Consider the following 14,481-nt stretch of genomic DNA (forward strand, 5'->3'; position numbering starts at 1 on the left):
CGGCTTGAGGGGTGCTCTCTTTGGCTTTTGGACCAGCTCCGGAGCCGACCTTAGCTCGGTGATGCTGAGCCCCCGAATGACGCGTCCGTCGGACATTGGTGGGATCATGACGGCATCCCTTCACAGGAGACACTCGAGGTAAGGGGTCTCGACGGACTTCATGCTGGGCCTCGGCGTTTCCCATTTGAGCCCTCTGGGAGCGAGGTGTTGCGGTGTTAACTTGAGCAACTGGACCCGGCGCCAGCATCGTTGGTCGTTGGAAGGCAGCCTCGTGATTGTTGCATCGTGATCGGCGTGTAGCAGCTCTGGCAGTCGGAATCCAGGGTGTCTAGAGTCTACGCGTTGGGACCAGTGTTCCTATGATACGGCAAGTGGAATAATCCTTGCGTGCCACCTGCGGGATTGTGTTTGGTCCTCAATGCATCCATACGAACGTTCGTCGGCGATGAGTGTCCCTACCTGGTTATGCCCATCTGTGAAAGCAAGCGGACCGATGTACCCGCTGGCTAGAGCAGGTTTCTGGAGGATGCAGATGGTCCCTATTGGCGCGTCTCAGGTCAGACTGTCGGTTCCAGGGTCCTCGAACTTTCACCTTTCTAAATGGTTGATCCTAGATTCTTGGGTCTCTGGACTCGTTCGGATAGGTAAGGGTACCCTTGCCCTTTTCCTCTTCGATTTAGAGAATTGTGCTGGAGGGCCTGAGATGGAAGGTTAGGAACAGGATGCCCTAACTTTCACGTGGGAGCCGCGATAAGTTACTGGACACGCAAGGGAGTGCGGGGGATCCGCCTGTAACTCCGCCCTCCTCGGGCGACCTTGAATTCTCTTTGTCCGTGTGATTCGGGGACCTCATTCCTCTATGTCCTGACGTGCTCTGTACCCCCGCATTCTGCCAGTCCGTTGTGCTAGCAGTCGTGGTGCGACGAGGCTCTTAGTCGTCGCGTGCACGCGAGAGTGATTACTGTTGTTCTCAGCTGCAGCCTGGGGACTTCGCCACAAGCTTCCAAATGTAGTCGTGATGTTATGCCTTGCGGATTTACTGCATGAGCTCAATCGTACGGCCTGGGCTCTGGCCACCTTTTCTTCTCAGGGCGAACTTTTCTTGGCGGGTTTGATTGGAGCTCCATAACTTATCACGTCTGCGTGTTATAGGTTAGCGGTTTGTGACCCGCGCTATAAGGCCTTGCGTCCCTTATTGGTATCGGGGTCATTCCGTCTCTCCGATTTGGCTGACGCCTGCTGCCATGTCGTTTCCCTTGTGCATTTGTGCTTCTTCTTTCATTCTGCTTGTGCTGATGGGCCCTGATAATGATTGACACTATTGGTAAGGAGGAAGCACGTGGAACTTGTGCTTTCGGTGTGACAAGAGTGTGGGCCTTTAGTCGTTCTTCGTAATGATTATGTCTGTGCGTCCGGGTCGAGGTTTGCAAGTTATGAGTGTGTTGTGAAGCGGCTCAGGCAAAGGAGGGAGAGCTGGGTGCGTGGAGAGTGAGTGGTGCTGGTGAACAAGGGCTGAGGTAATGTGGTTAGTGTTCTGTCTAATGTTTCCCTGCTCCCGGCCCCAGTTTGTACGATTATTGTGTTTGGGACTCAATGACCTTCGAGGATTTACTTGCCGGACATTGACGGACAGACGTTCAAGGTTTCCGAGTTGCACTATCGAACAGTCCTCGATGTTCAGACTGCCGTCCTCGCTGTGCCGTTAAGAATCTATCTGCATGCGAGGCGCTGCGATGTTTCTTAAAATCTGTGCACTTTCCATTCAACGTCATGTCAGTCCTATTGCGGCGTCACAGAGCTGGCATCTTGCCATTGCCTTAGCAGTTCTTCTGTAAGGAGAAACTCGGTATCTGAGGACATGGTGATCCTTTGTGCTCTGAGCTTTTGCACACCATTCTGAACGTTTATTATGTCACCTCCTTCCGCAGAGGCGGATGGGCAAGGGTTATTTAAAGCGCCCTACACAGGAAGAGGTGTTCTCTGCTGTGGTTGGCAAATTGTATGTCATTGTTAAATCTCCTCTTACTTACGGGCTTTTTGCACATCCGCACTGCGTGCAGTCGAAGCGGATTACGCTTAAGTTCTCATCTCGGTGGCCTCGCTCGCGGGCCTCATTATGGGTGTGCTACTCTCTCTCGTAAGGTTAGTGCTGCTTTTCTCTGTAGCGAGCGTATGGATTCCATACTCTGGTTTAAGCTCTGCTTCGCTGTCATGCATCTGCCGAACTAGGGTGTCGGCGTTTTGACCTTATGAGGTACTCTGGGCGTCGAGCTAGGGCATAGCTGGAATCTCGCGGGCTCGGGGTAACAACTATTGGACTAGCTGTTTCCTGTGCTTTTCTTCTCTTAAAGGGGACTCTTGGACCGTGTAGTGGCTTGCTGTTCAAAGCAGCGGAGTCAGCTGTGAGAAGTTGTCTCTATATACTTCATGTCCTGTGGACTCAACGGGGTCTACCTCCCTTCTGCAGCTGCGGAACTCCCCTTTAAATGCAATCGCTCATTGTAGCATGCCTCAGAGGTTCGGATGTGCAAAGTCAACGCTGGCATTCCGTTTCAGACGCGTGGGCCTCTGGAAATTCCTTCATTCGGACAGGCTGGACTGGCGTATTGCTGCTGTGCAACGAACATCGAATTGCGGAGTACGCTCTCATGGTCCCATTTGGTGGCGGGCGGGTTGTGATCTGGGTTCACAGAGCAGCATAGGCGAAGCTGGCTTGTCTACCTTCATTACCTTTTTGAGGTGGGCAATCTTCCACTGGACAGGTCTGTGGTGTGAACTTTCATCAAATGTGCTGACTTTGGGGGTACACAGTCCCGATTCTCTCCTGCCCAGATGGTAGGACCCATCTTAGTAATGATCGCACGCACTTTAGGAACCATTCTCCAGCTTAAGCCTCTCGCGGTCAGTTGACTCTGCGCATGGATAGATGCTTGTGACGAGACCTGCTCTAGCCAGCACTATCGTCTCGTTGTTGTCCTCTGAGTTGTTATCTGCTAAGACGGCCCGCTATTAGTGCAGCAACACCGGCATCTGTCGTTTAGCTTGTGTTTAACTCAACCAATCAGGACAGTTGGTGCAGGGTTCTTGCTCGCCTTGCTCAGCTTTTTGTGTTTAAGGTGTAGGTCTAAGTTCAGGTCTTTGCGTGGCATTATGTTCTTGCGTCGATTTTCCGAGCAGGACAAGGGAAAAGTCTCTAAATCGCGTTGCGTGCTCCTCTCACTTTAGTTTGTATGGCTCCACCTCATTGAGTTGTTTTCTTAGTATTGGTAACATCTTGGTAAGAACCGAACTCACTGGTGGATTGGCACTAGTGAAGCCTATTAATTCTACTTTGGCCCAACCACTGAAAAGTTATATGTTAGTCCTGTTCATTTATTTTTGTCTTTGATGGGGGGGCCTCTTTGTTATGTGTAATGCAAATGTATGTCGCGTTGAAAGGTGACACCTATCTCGGGACCGTAGCATTTCATAGCCTGAGTTACTTGGGTCGCATGTGTTCCCCATGTAGCGGACTCAGTCACCAGAATTTCAGTAGTTATTGCCGACTTTAGTGCTGCTCGTCCGTCGGGGTGTGCTGTGCGTAGGTCATGTTTGGTAGAAACCCATTTTCGCATGGCAGCTCTGCTGGTCCGGGCGGATGTCGTGAGGGGAGGTTCAGACGTAGGCAGGCAGAGCTGCGTCTCATTGCCAGTCTTTCGTGTGCCGCTGGCCTTGGGCGGTTGGTGTAGAAGCTGTGCAGGTTCTTCCTGTCTCTGATCGCTCTATTGCGCTCTGCTAGTGTTCGGTATTGTTTAACCGTGCGGCGGGATGCAGTCTGAGTGGGTATTTACATCGACACTCAGTGTAGTAATGCTTAGTCCTCTTTCTTGAAGATATGACGGTCACGTTTACCGCTAATCTCGGTTACTAGCATTTTGAGCGCTACGTGAAGGTCGTCATGAGGGCAAGAGTCCTTGCGGTGTAGGTGGAATCGAGCTCTCTCTCGATGAGAGATGTCTATGCCGTTTTATTGTTTAGTCAGTGCTTTTCAGATTGGTTCTGTCTCTCTCTCCTTTGTTGCGCTGCGCTTTAGCTTAGGGGTCCGGTTGGTCACCGCGCGGGAGAACCTTATCTCCGGTGAGGCCGCATTCAGTTGCTTTTTATTGGAAGCCAGTCGCGAGCTGCGAGTGGCGGCCCTGCTGGACCTCACCGCGAGAGCCTAATCTTCTACGGATTGCCAGGCCCGACTGCCAAAAGTTGTCGACTTCCTCCAGGTCAAATGATCCGAGTAGCCTTGTGAGTTACTTGCCTTAATGTTCCGCGTACCTACTGGTCCGTCAGTGGTAGTGAGATTTCGCGCAAGAGGCATCTCGATGTTCTGGATGGCTAAATACATGCTCTGTGAGGGTATGAGAGTTTCCTTTGGTGGCCTAGGATAGATTGGAGCTGCACGACCTCGATGAGATGTTGTTGGCTGATGGCTCTGGTTCTTATCTTGGGTCTGGATCACTCCCTGTTGCTTACTTATGAACTTTTCTAAATAGGGAACACCATGTTTCATCTGTCTGTGGTTGACATTCTTTGTTTGGGTTGTGGAGCGCAGGTTTAGAACGGCTCGCTTGCTTGGTCCTAGCATGTGTCAGCCGCGTTCGTCTAAAAGGTCCCGGATTTTGAGGTGCGGTGCACACGCATCGGCGTTGCTAGGGACCAGGCAGCAGTTAGCTGAGGTTGTAAGTTGTTGATTTTTGCTCTAGGTGCTGTATTCATGTCATACCAGCCACTTCTTGAGTATTGTCTGTTACGCGCTGCGCTGTGTGCTGGACCTGTGGAGATTTGGTATCTCTCTCTAAGAGCTGCGAGGAGGGCCTGTACATGGCGCCGATTTGTCTTACGCTAGACTGCTGATCTGTTCTACTGTGGGCCTGGTGGGGCCCTTCTCGAGATAGGTTTCCCTTCGGAAGAGAGGCGCAGACGCCGTGAGCATCTATTAACGGAGCTCTACTTCGCATCGAGTTGATAGCGGTGTGTGGACTCTTGTTGGGCGTTTGGAAATCATTGCCGCGACCTTTAGAGAGAAGCATCAGGAGCTCTTCAGACCCACATCGGTATATGTTTCGCTGTGGGAGATGGCTCTGGGCATGGTCAGGCCCTGGTCAGGGGATGCTAGGTGTGGCGTTTCTATCGACCTTCAGTGCGCCTGTGCGGGACCGAGCTCGCTTGAGTGCAGGGGTGAAGCTTGGAAGGCCGGGGTGTCCAAGCAAGATCTCGATGCCTGGTTCCGGCGGTCGGGTTGGGACTTGCTTGTTACCGGACGGGTGCAGTAAACCTATTTGCATTTTGGGTTGCCAAGGGTCGTAGGTTGAGCTGGAGCGTTAAAGGCCTTACTGGAGTTGACGAGCTGCGTCCCGCTTCCACTGCTGCGAGGGGTATCTGATGTCCTAATCTTGTTTTATTTCGCAAGCTTATATACGCCTTTCTGCCGAAGCAACCGCTACGACCATTCCTGGCAGAAGCACACCATGCCTCGATTGCAGGTCTTTGTTGGTTAAATCGGTCCCGAACAGATCTTGAGGATGAGTCGTGTCTGTGACTCGTCTTGAGTGTAGTGGTCCTACGCTTGTCAGTCGTGCTCGAGCATGGCTCCTCGCCACCTTTACCAGGTCGCCCCGGTTGACTTGTGTCTTGGAGTCTCCTCAGATAAGCCAATCGTCCAGATACGGAAAACGCATATCCGACGTCGGCAGAGGTGGGTGGCGACTACGGCCATACACTTGGTTAATGCCCATGGCGCTGTGGAAAGGCCAAACAGCAGGACCGTAAACTGGAAGTACCGACGGCTGGCTAGAAAGCAGAGGTATCTCCTGTGCGGAGGGAAGATGGCGATGTGAAAGTACGCGTCCTTCATATTGAGGGCGGCATACCAGTCTCCAGGATCCAAAGATGGGATAACGGTTCCCAGGGATACCATGCGGAACTTCAACCTTATCATAAACTGGTTGAGTCCTCGTAGGTCTAGGGTAAGTCTGAGACCTCCATACGAGTTGGGGATAGGGAATAAACGGGAGTAAAGCCCCTTGCCCCTTTCATCCCTCACTGTCTGCACCTCTTGTAAGAGGAATTGCGCTGGAGAGGAGTCCCTGAAGAGGGACAGGGTTGGAACAAATTGGAGGTGGTACCCATACTCCACCATGTGTAGGAGCCAGCGAACTGAAGTTAACTGGGACCACGCAAAGAGGAAGTAGGAGCGGGATCCCGCCTGTAACTGGTACGCCGCCCTCGGGCGCACCTTTGAAACTTCGTCTTTGGTCCCGGTGGTGATTGCGAGGGACCTCGATCTTGGCCCTCTAGGGGTCCTGACGGTCGTCTGCTACCACCTCGGCCACGCCATCTGCCAAAGTCCTGTCTGTGGCTAGGCACAGAGTACGGTGGTGTGGCTGGGGACGGAAAGGCCTGCGTTAGGTCGTCGGCGTATGCACGCCGAGAGAGTGCATTAGGACCCTGTTGTTCTTCAGGCTTTGCAGCCTGGGGCTGACTTCGCCACAAAGAGGCCTTTACCATCAAATGGTAAGTCGTGAATGGTATACTGCCACTCTGGCCGGAGGTTTGAAACCTGAAGCCATGAGATGCTCCTCATGGTAACGAGGCCTGGAGGGAGCTCTGGCCACCTTTTTCCCTTCCTCCAAGAGGGCAGTGAACTCTTGGCGGGAGTCTTGATGGAAAAGCTCCATAAACTTATCCACCGTCATGCAGGTGTTATAATTATAGGGGTTAAGCAAGGCTTGTTGATTTGCCACGCAGAGCTATAAGGTCCCTGCAGAGTACACCTTATGGCTGAGTAGGGTCATTCGCCTAGCCTCCTTCGATTTTGGGGCTGACGCCTGCTGGCCATGTCGTTCCCTTTCCTTAACGGACTGAACGACTAGTGAGCAGGGAGGAGGACGGACACACAAGTAGTCGTACTCTCCATAGAGAGTATCGGCATTGGCCTGGATGGTCCAAATAAACGGGTAGGGCCCCTCTAGTGGGGCAACCACTGACAGAATGTCCACTACTGGGTCCCCTACTTCCGGGACCTCCTGCACCTGGAGGTCCACATTGAGTGCTACCCTTCTTAGGAGCTCCTGATGGGCTCTCAGGTTGTTGGTGGGCACATCAGAATCGCAGTCCTAAGCATAAGAGCTGTCCGCGTGGGAAGACACTGATGCATGTCCGGATGGCCGTGGAGGTGCTGAAAAATCATGGGCAAAGTCTCTGACTCTGCCGGACCTTGCCCAACCCGGCACCGGGGACCGGTAGCGGAAGGCATACCGGTACCTGGAACGAGATGCGGACCTGCGACCAGAGCGGTGCCGGGAGGTAGACCGAGATCTTGAGGTCGGGAGCAGCTACGGGAGTCACGGTGCCTGTAGCGGTGCCTGTAGCCGGAACGGTGCCAAGATTAGCGGGTCGGTGAACGGGACACCGACTGGTGCGGTGAGTGCTACCGGTACCGAGGAGAACAGTATTGGGACTGCAAGTGGCGTCGGGAGTGGGAGTGCCGACGGGACCTGGAGCGTCTGCAGGACTGTGATCATTAACGGTGCTGCTCTGCTGTGCCGACAGAGTGTCAAAGAGTGAGGGCTTGCAAGAGACTATCCGCAACCAGCGCGCCGGGGGGTTCAGCAGCATCTTACTCTGTCTGGCAATGAACCCTCGCGTTGGAAGTCCAGCTGCAGAGCGAACAGTAAGCTCACCACAGCGCATACCGGGACCTGTCAGGGACCGTTCAACGGCCGCTCATGGGCCGGGATCCGACAGGTCAAGTCGTCAGGTGTCTCGGAGTGGTCGGTGCCGACAATCCGGACTAGACAGGCCTGCTGCCGGTGCAGTTTGCGCGGAAGCAGCAGGAGCAGGAGCCACCACGGCGGCCCTGGACAGTCAGGCACTGGGATTGTGACGCGCCCTTGTGGACGGATTTGACGTCCGACGTGTGAGTGCCCGCAGGGTTTGTTGAAGCCGGGGCGTCGACTTAGACGACTCTTGCTGTGGGAGGTGCGGAAGCGCAGGAGGCCGAGCTCAACCACAGCGCGTGCGGGGAGCTTGTCAGGCACTGGCAGGAGAGTTCGTGGTTGCTGCGCCTCAGAGAGGGAGCCGGTCCGAGTCGACTTCAGTAGCTGGGCGACCCGCGCGTGTGCTATGGCTCTGCGCAAGTGCAGGGGGGGTCCGGTGCAGAGTAGGCGCTTACTGCCCGCCCGATGACCACGCGGGGTGCAGAAGGTGGAGGGTAAGTGAGCAAGCCCGCGCCCATTTGTTCTCGCTTAAAAAGCTTGCCAAATGGGCACTTAGCGTGAAGTGCATTCCCCGAGGTCACCTCAAAACAGAGTACGTGTGGTCCTGTCTGCATCGGCTTGTAGCAGCAGCTGTCAAAACAGATGCTAGGGTTAAGTTTCTTTTCCCTATAAGGTTACAAAGGGAACAACACCCGACCAGAGGAACCAATCAGAAACGGATTTTCAAACTCAGGAGAAGTTTGGGTGATGGGTCTTCTGTCCCCTTGTTCTCCCCAAGCTTTTATGAGAAAAAAGAAAAATCCCTTCCTATTCTTTCCCCCAGAAAGCTTCCCCTTAAATTTCCTCCCCCTGGTTTTCCCAAGTTTTGTAAAGTAAAACAGGTAAACAAGACAAATAAAGGTTTATATTTGGTTTTGGTATTACATGGTGAGGTGCGAAGTTAATTGATCGTTTGAATAAGGTGTTTCTTTTGTATTAACATGACGCCTGTATTCAAACTTGAATACAGAAGAAGGTTTATGGTTTTCTTTTTAAGACCGTTTGCGTTCTCTGGTAGCAAGGACGAGGAAGGAAATTCTCTTGTTTTCGATTCTACGGAAGGTGAATCGGCAAGCCTAGGGAAGAAGAGCGGGGGAAAGGTGAATTGTCTCTCGTTTTGAAGCAAGGTTATAGTACAGTATCATCCAGATCTCAGGGAAGGGGAGCGGGGAGGAGGAAAGAGGAGACAAGGGGAGGAGGTTGTTTTCCCTTTGGTGTGAGACTCGGGGCCTCTGAGTCTTGGGGTTCCCCAGAGAAGGTTTTGGGAGACCAGAGGGAGCCAAGCCCTGGAATCCTTGGCTGGTGGCAGCGATATCAGATCTAAGCTGGTAATTAAGCTTAGAGGGTTCACACTAGCTTCTCAGTTTATGAACGCTAAGATTCAAATCTGAGTAGGAAGCTACGACACAGGCTAAGCATGGTTTAAGAACTGGTGAGCTGGGCATGGGCTCTGGCACCGGTTGTAGGGAAGGAGCTACTCCCCAAACCCCGTTAACTATTACTAACTATGCTAGTAAAGAAAAAATGTATATGTATAGAAATATATATATATAAAAGGATTATAACTATAAAACTATATACACGAGAACTACGAGTAGCTAGGGAGGTGGAGGTCAGCTAAGCCGCGCTCCACTGTTCCAACGACCGACACGGGCGGTAAGAAGGAACTGAAGGGTGGCTGGGTCAGCAGGGGTATATAGCCGGTGCCACAGCGGCACCACTCCAGGAGGCGCCCAGCCGACTCATCGAGTGTTGCTAGGGTAAAAAGTCCCTGATGAACGTGCACGCGGCGCGCGCACACCTAACTGGAATGGATATGAGCAAGCACTCGAAGAACGGACCAATTCTCTGGTGCAACACACAAGTTTCAATCAGGGACATTGCACGAGTTAGTAAATTTTAATATCAAGAGATTTTAATATGATCTCATTAAGAGCAGGGGGAGGCAAAGACAGGAGACAGGTTCTGTGACAAATTCCTTCAAACGCTCCATGCGCTTCAAAGCCTCCCGTAAGCAACTGGCACCACCAGCAGACAAGCGCTTACCAACTCCCTCCAGGGCCACCTCCCCTCCCGCCTCCCAGGAACCTAGCTTCAGCAAAGCAGCCCTCAGTTCATCTAGACGCTTTAACAGTCACACTTAGGCTAGGAGATGGAGCAAACCCTTGGCATCCCAAGGGGCTGGATCTTTCCAGCCTGGGGTAATCTGCAGCTCCCTCCCCAGGGCCCTGCAGCTGATGATGTCTCGCTAGCCGGACAGCAGATGTATGAAGGTGCTGGGTGGAGAAATAGCAAACATCTGACCATCCAAAATCCAACTGTAATTTCTCACCTCTCCCTCTCCATGCCCACCCCCCGCCCCAAATCCGAGGGAAAGTCCCCACACACGCACCCAAGCAGAGATCTCGGAGGATGTTTACAGGGTTTCTAAAGAAAGAAAGTCATTGACGTTTTCCTGTAGGGAAGGGAGAGAAGCCCCTTCTGCGGGGCGACGTGTGTAATCAGAGTAAGCTGGGGCTAGCCAAGCCAGGGAAACGCCATCCATTCTGTGAGTCACAAGCTCACAGACAGAGCCCCCGAGAGGCTCTCCCCTCTGTCCCTTCTGCACCTTAGCTAAGGTGCGGTTTCTGGCTCCGTGTCAGCCAGGCATCCCTACGTAACCCCTGGCTCCTAGAAGAGCCACACAATCGCCGGGAAAGATTCGGATCCATTTTCAGCTGGGTAGCCTGGCCTATCTTCTCTAGGCTGAGAGCCCACAACATTGCACCCAGCCCCCCGTACTGCTACCTTGGGGTTCTGCATCCCTGCGAGCACCCACCTGGCTCTGTGCTAGGAGGCTTGCATGGACCCCACCCACAGCAGAGCCAACATAAAAACAGCTCCAGCTCCTCAAGCATGGGTCTCCTTCCAGCGGCGCCATAGCAATGCCAGCTCTCCCTCTCTTGGCATCAAGAGGCACACCCAGAGCACGGGGGCATAACCGGGCTGCACGAATGGGCAAACCATGCAAAAGGCAGGCTTCCCAATGGTTGCTTTACCAGGGGCTGTCTTGCCACCTTGCACCTCCCAAAGTCCCCGGCCTTCTGTCCTCACGGAGCCCAAGATCTAAGTGGGTGCCCTGAGTGTGCCCTGCAGATGGGCATCAGGATCCCAGCCCCAGAACTGCCACCACGTGCCAACCCACCCCCAAAGGTTCCTCGTCTCTCCCGGCTCAGTGGAATTGACACGCACCGTGAACCCAAAGGGCCAGCTCCCCCATTCCTGTCTTACAGCTGAGTCCTTGTTCCACTTGGCACCCTGGTCAAGGCACTGCCTTAGCCACTGACCTGAGAGTCAGGCGCACGCAGCTGCAAGCGTGACATCTCCAGCCCTTCGCAGGACGCCCTCCCTGCAATGCAAGTGCTACAGAAAGCCATCTGTCCTACCCAGCCCAACTGCCCCAGCACCCCGACCGATCCACAGCACGGCAGGGCAGAGCAGCCAAGGGCCAAAATGGGCTTTTATTGATTAGTTTTAATTGCACTAGAACCTCATTAATTTGCACTAACGACCGGGAGACCAATGGTGAGTAACTGGATTTTCTGAGTGAGCCAATTGGCAAATACTCACACTCGAAGGCAAGGATGGAGCATCCATGAGTGCACTGCATCTGACAAGTGTAGCTCCAATGATTTGTACCCACCCTGACCCAGCTAACAGGTGCTGTATGTTTTTGGAGTATGAGTGACTGTTGCGGGAGGAGGGGACGGATGGATGGTGGTCCTGCCGGGATCAGCAAAGTGCCCAGCGGCACAGCTCTGCTATCTGCTGCAGCAGGCACTGGGCAAAATCCACCTGCCTTCCCAGGAGACTGACTCCAATCCACAGTTCAGCTGTCCACTCCCGGACTGCCTGTCCTCCCTGCTCCACAGCACAACCGGACCAGGGTAAGCAATCCCCAAGGTGGAGCACGCCCAGGCCTGCAGGACACCACAGCTTCTCTTCTCATGGTGCCTTTCACAGGCTGGGTACCAGGCAAAGGCTGCACAAGAGGCTTGGATCTCGTGCCAGGAGGTGAACGGAGCAGCTAGGTGACACCCAGCCCTGCACATCAGCATGCTGCCTTTGCTCCTGTGACAGCACATCGAGCAGAGGTCTCAGCTCACCGTCCATGCAGAACCCAGCACTGCGTCTAGTCACTTCAGCTCGCTGCGTCCCTCTGCACCAGGCTGCCCACTGACGCACTCCATCTGCTCTGCAGAGCCTTTCGCTGGAACGTGACCTTTGAGCCTGGTGTTTGCTGGCTCATCACCGGTTTCCAGCTCAGGGCTACACTTTCCTTTCCGCGCCAGGTTCCTGTGCTCATGGGAGGCGCTTTGGGGAAGGTGGCTTGGAACCCCCAACAAGCTGCGCCACGCACAAAGGCTCCCCAGAGATTAGCGAGGCAGCCTGTCACGGCCCGACCGTACCTCGTTCAGCCAGGGGGTCTGCGACTCTCCGGTGATCATTTCCACCACCAGGCTTGGCACGGAAATAAAGCTTGCTGACTGCGTGCCAAGATTAGCCCTACTGGAGGGTGGGGCAGTGGGCAGGGCTCTAGCCTAGGACTTGAGAAACCTGAGTTCAAGTCCCTCCTCTGGCACAGACTGCCTGTGTGACCCTGGGCCTGGCATGCCTCAGTTTCCCAACTGCTAACAGCACAGGGTGTTGGGAGGGCAGATGCATTCAAAAACTGTAAAGCACTCCGATACCACAGCCACGGGCGGGGTACCGCCCTCACTCCGATACCACAGCCATGGGCGGGGTACCGCGCTCACTCCGATACCACAGCCACGGGCGGGGTACCGCGCTCACTCCGATACCACAGCCAGGGGCGGGGTACCGCGCTCACTCCGATACCACAGCCACGGGCGAGGTACCGCGCTCACTCCGATACCACAGCCACGGGCGAGGTACCGCGCTCACTCCGATACCACAGCCACGGGCGAGGTACCGCGCTCACTCCGATACCACAGCCACGGGCGGGGTACCGCGCTCACTCCGATACCACAGCCACAGGTGTACAGCTCTCTCTCTAGTGCCAGAGAGCCCCACGTGACGGATCTTCCATTTGGGACTATTCCAGAGACAAAACATGCACCTCCCGGCAGACTTTCCTCTCAGTCCTTCCACAGCCTTCCTTTCTCAATTTCACCCCCTAACCCCACCGACAACCTCAAGTTAACTCCGCTCCCTTCCTTGGCGTGTACACCCTTAGGTAACCCAAGCCCTCCCAGCTCCCTGGCTGAAGGATCTGGGGACACTCAGCGGCCAGGGGGGCACCCACAGAAATGAAAGCTGGCCACGGACATGCTCATCTCTCCTACAGCCCCGGCAAAGCTGCCTGCACAGCCAGAGCATGGCTCAGTTTCCCAGTGCTATGATGCTAGTTGCTCTTGAAATCGCAATGGAAGAGCAGAGTGCTTTTCTCTCTGAGATAGCCCGTAAATGCACAGCAGATGAATAAACAAACCCTTCTATTGCACGGCAACAGGAGGTTCTCTGGGTGGCACTTGCAGCAATGGATTGACGCTACTGAGATTGGACGACTGTTTAGCGCTGCCAAAAGGGAAGGGCATTTTTTCCACAGGCGTGGAACTCGCCAGCGGGGAGAGACCCCGGCCAAAGCAGCTGCGGCCCCATGGGATGGGGCCAAGCACAGCTTACCCCAGTGCCAGCACAAAGCAGGAGCACACGTGATGTAAGTTAGTGATTTTCAGGGTGAAATCTCTGCTTGGGGTAGGGTGGGTTTTTAAGGATTGTATTCATTGCCTTGGTTTTGGTAGGCTTGTGGTAGAAGGGGGCTTGATGGACCTTGGGTCTGATCCGCTCTGGCAGTTCTTACAACCCTAACTGATTTCTCGGGGTAGCTACTCCACCGGGACGTCCCCTCCACCCGAAAGCCCAGCTCCACCTCCAGTTCACTGCCATCCCGGTGTGGTCTGCCCAGACAAAGGCAGTTTGTTCAATCCCGCAGGATGGTGGGGAGTGCCCAATCTCATTCCTGAAGGGGAATTGTCTGTGGCTGATCAAAACTGGCACCAGAATCACCATCTCCACGGGATGGGAGTAATTGCATGCGTGTGTAGGGGCGGGAGAAGAGAGCTGTGCGTAGCTACTAGAGACTCAGACACCAACTTTGATTTGAATTGCTGGTTTCCTGGACAGGGAAGGGCAGAGGCTGGGGGTGGGGAACCCACACAACTTGCCCAGCTTCTGCGCGACCCCAGAGAAGGCTCCCATGCCGGACTGCAGTACGCCACGGAGCCCAGGAAACTGCTCGCTGCAAGAAGTCTCAAGTCACTACTGTGTATTAGAAAGATCGTGGAAGTGGCGGCTCTGCTGAATGCAAACGCAGCAGGGTTGTGCCAGGACAGGAGAGACTTCAGAAACTCGCCAAATGGAGACCTTTCCTTCGGAAAGGGAGCCGGGAAATGCAGCCGGGGCCGCAGAGTAACTTGACAGTGAATGATGGCTGGAAATGTCAGCTTCTCAAAGCGGGCTGGCTTTATGCAGCAGCCGCGTAAAATGAATTTAAGGGGAACTGGGTTGACAGTTCTCAAGATAACCAGTTCTTAAGTCAATTTAAACCGAACGGGTGGGAGTTAGAATGCAGGGCAATGATGCAAAATTGATACATAAATTTTCCTTGTCTGAAGCGTGGATCCCTTGGAGG

The 14,481-nt window shown here is 54.1% G+C and overlaps 1 protein-coding gene across 1 annotated transcript in view; it reads right to left on the reverse strand.

Moving 5' to 3' along the window:
• Positions 1-7,733: 7,733 nt before the first annotated feature.
• SND1 (staphylococcal nuclease and tudor domain containing 1) overlaps positions 7,734-14,481 on the reverse strand; it is a 446,649-nt gene continuing 439,901 nt past the window's right edge. Inside the window, exons 17-18 of the mRNA XM_075061914.1 lie at positions 8,787-8,863; positions 7,734-8,160 (exon numbers count right to left, since the gene is read on the reverse strand). Coding sequence (XP_074918015.1) covers positions 7,734-8,160; positions 8,787-8,863 — 504 coding nt within the window. The remainder of the gene's footprint in view (positions 8,161-8,786; positions 8,864-14,481) is intronic.

This window comes from Chelonoidis abingdonii, chromosome 1, assembly GCF_003597395.2.
Source record: "Chelonoidis abingdonii isolate Lonesome George chromosome 1, CheloAbing_2.0, whole genome shotgun sequence".
Classification (NCBI taxonomy): domain Eukaryota; kingdom Metazoa; phylum Chordata; order Testudines; family Testudinidae; genus Chelonoidis; species Chelonoidis abingdonii.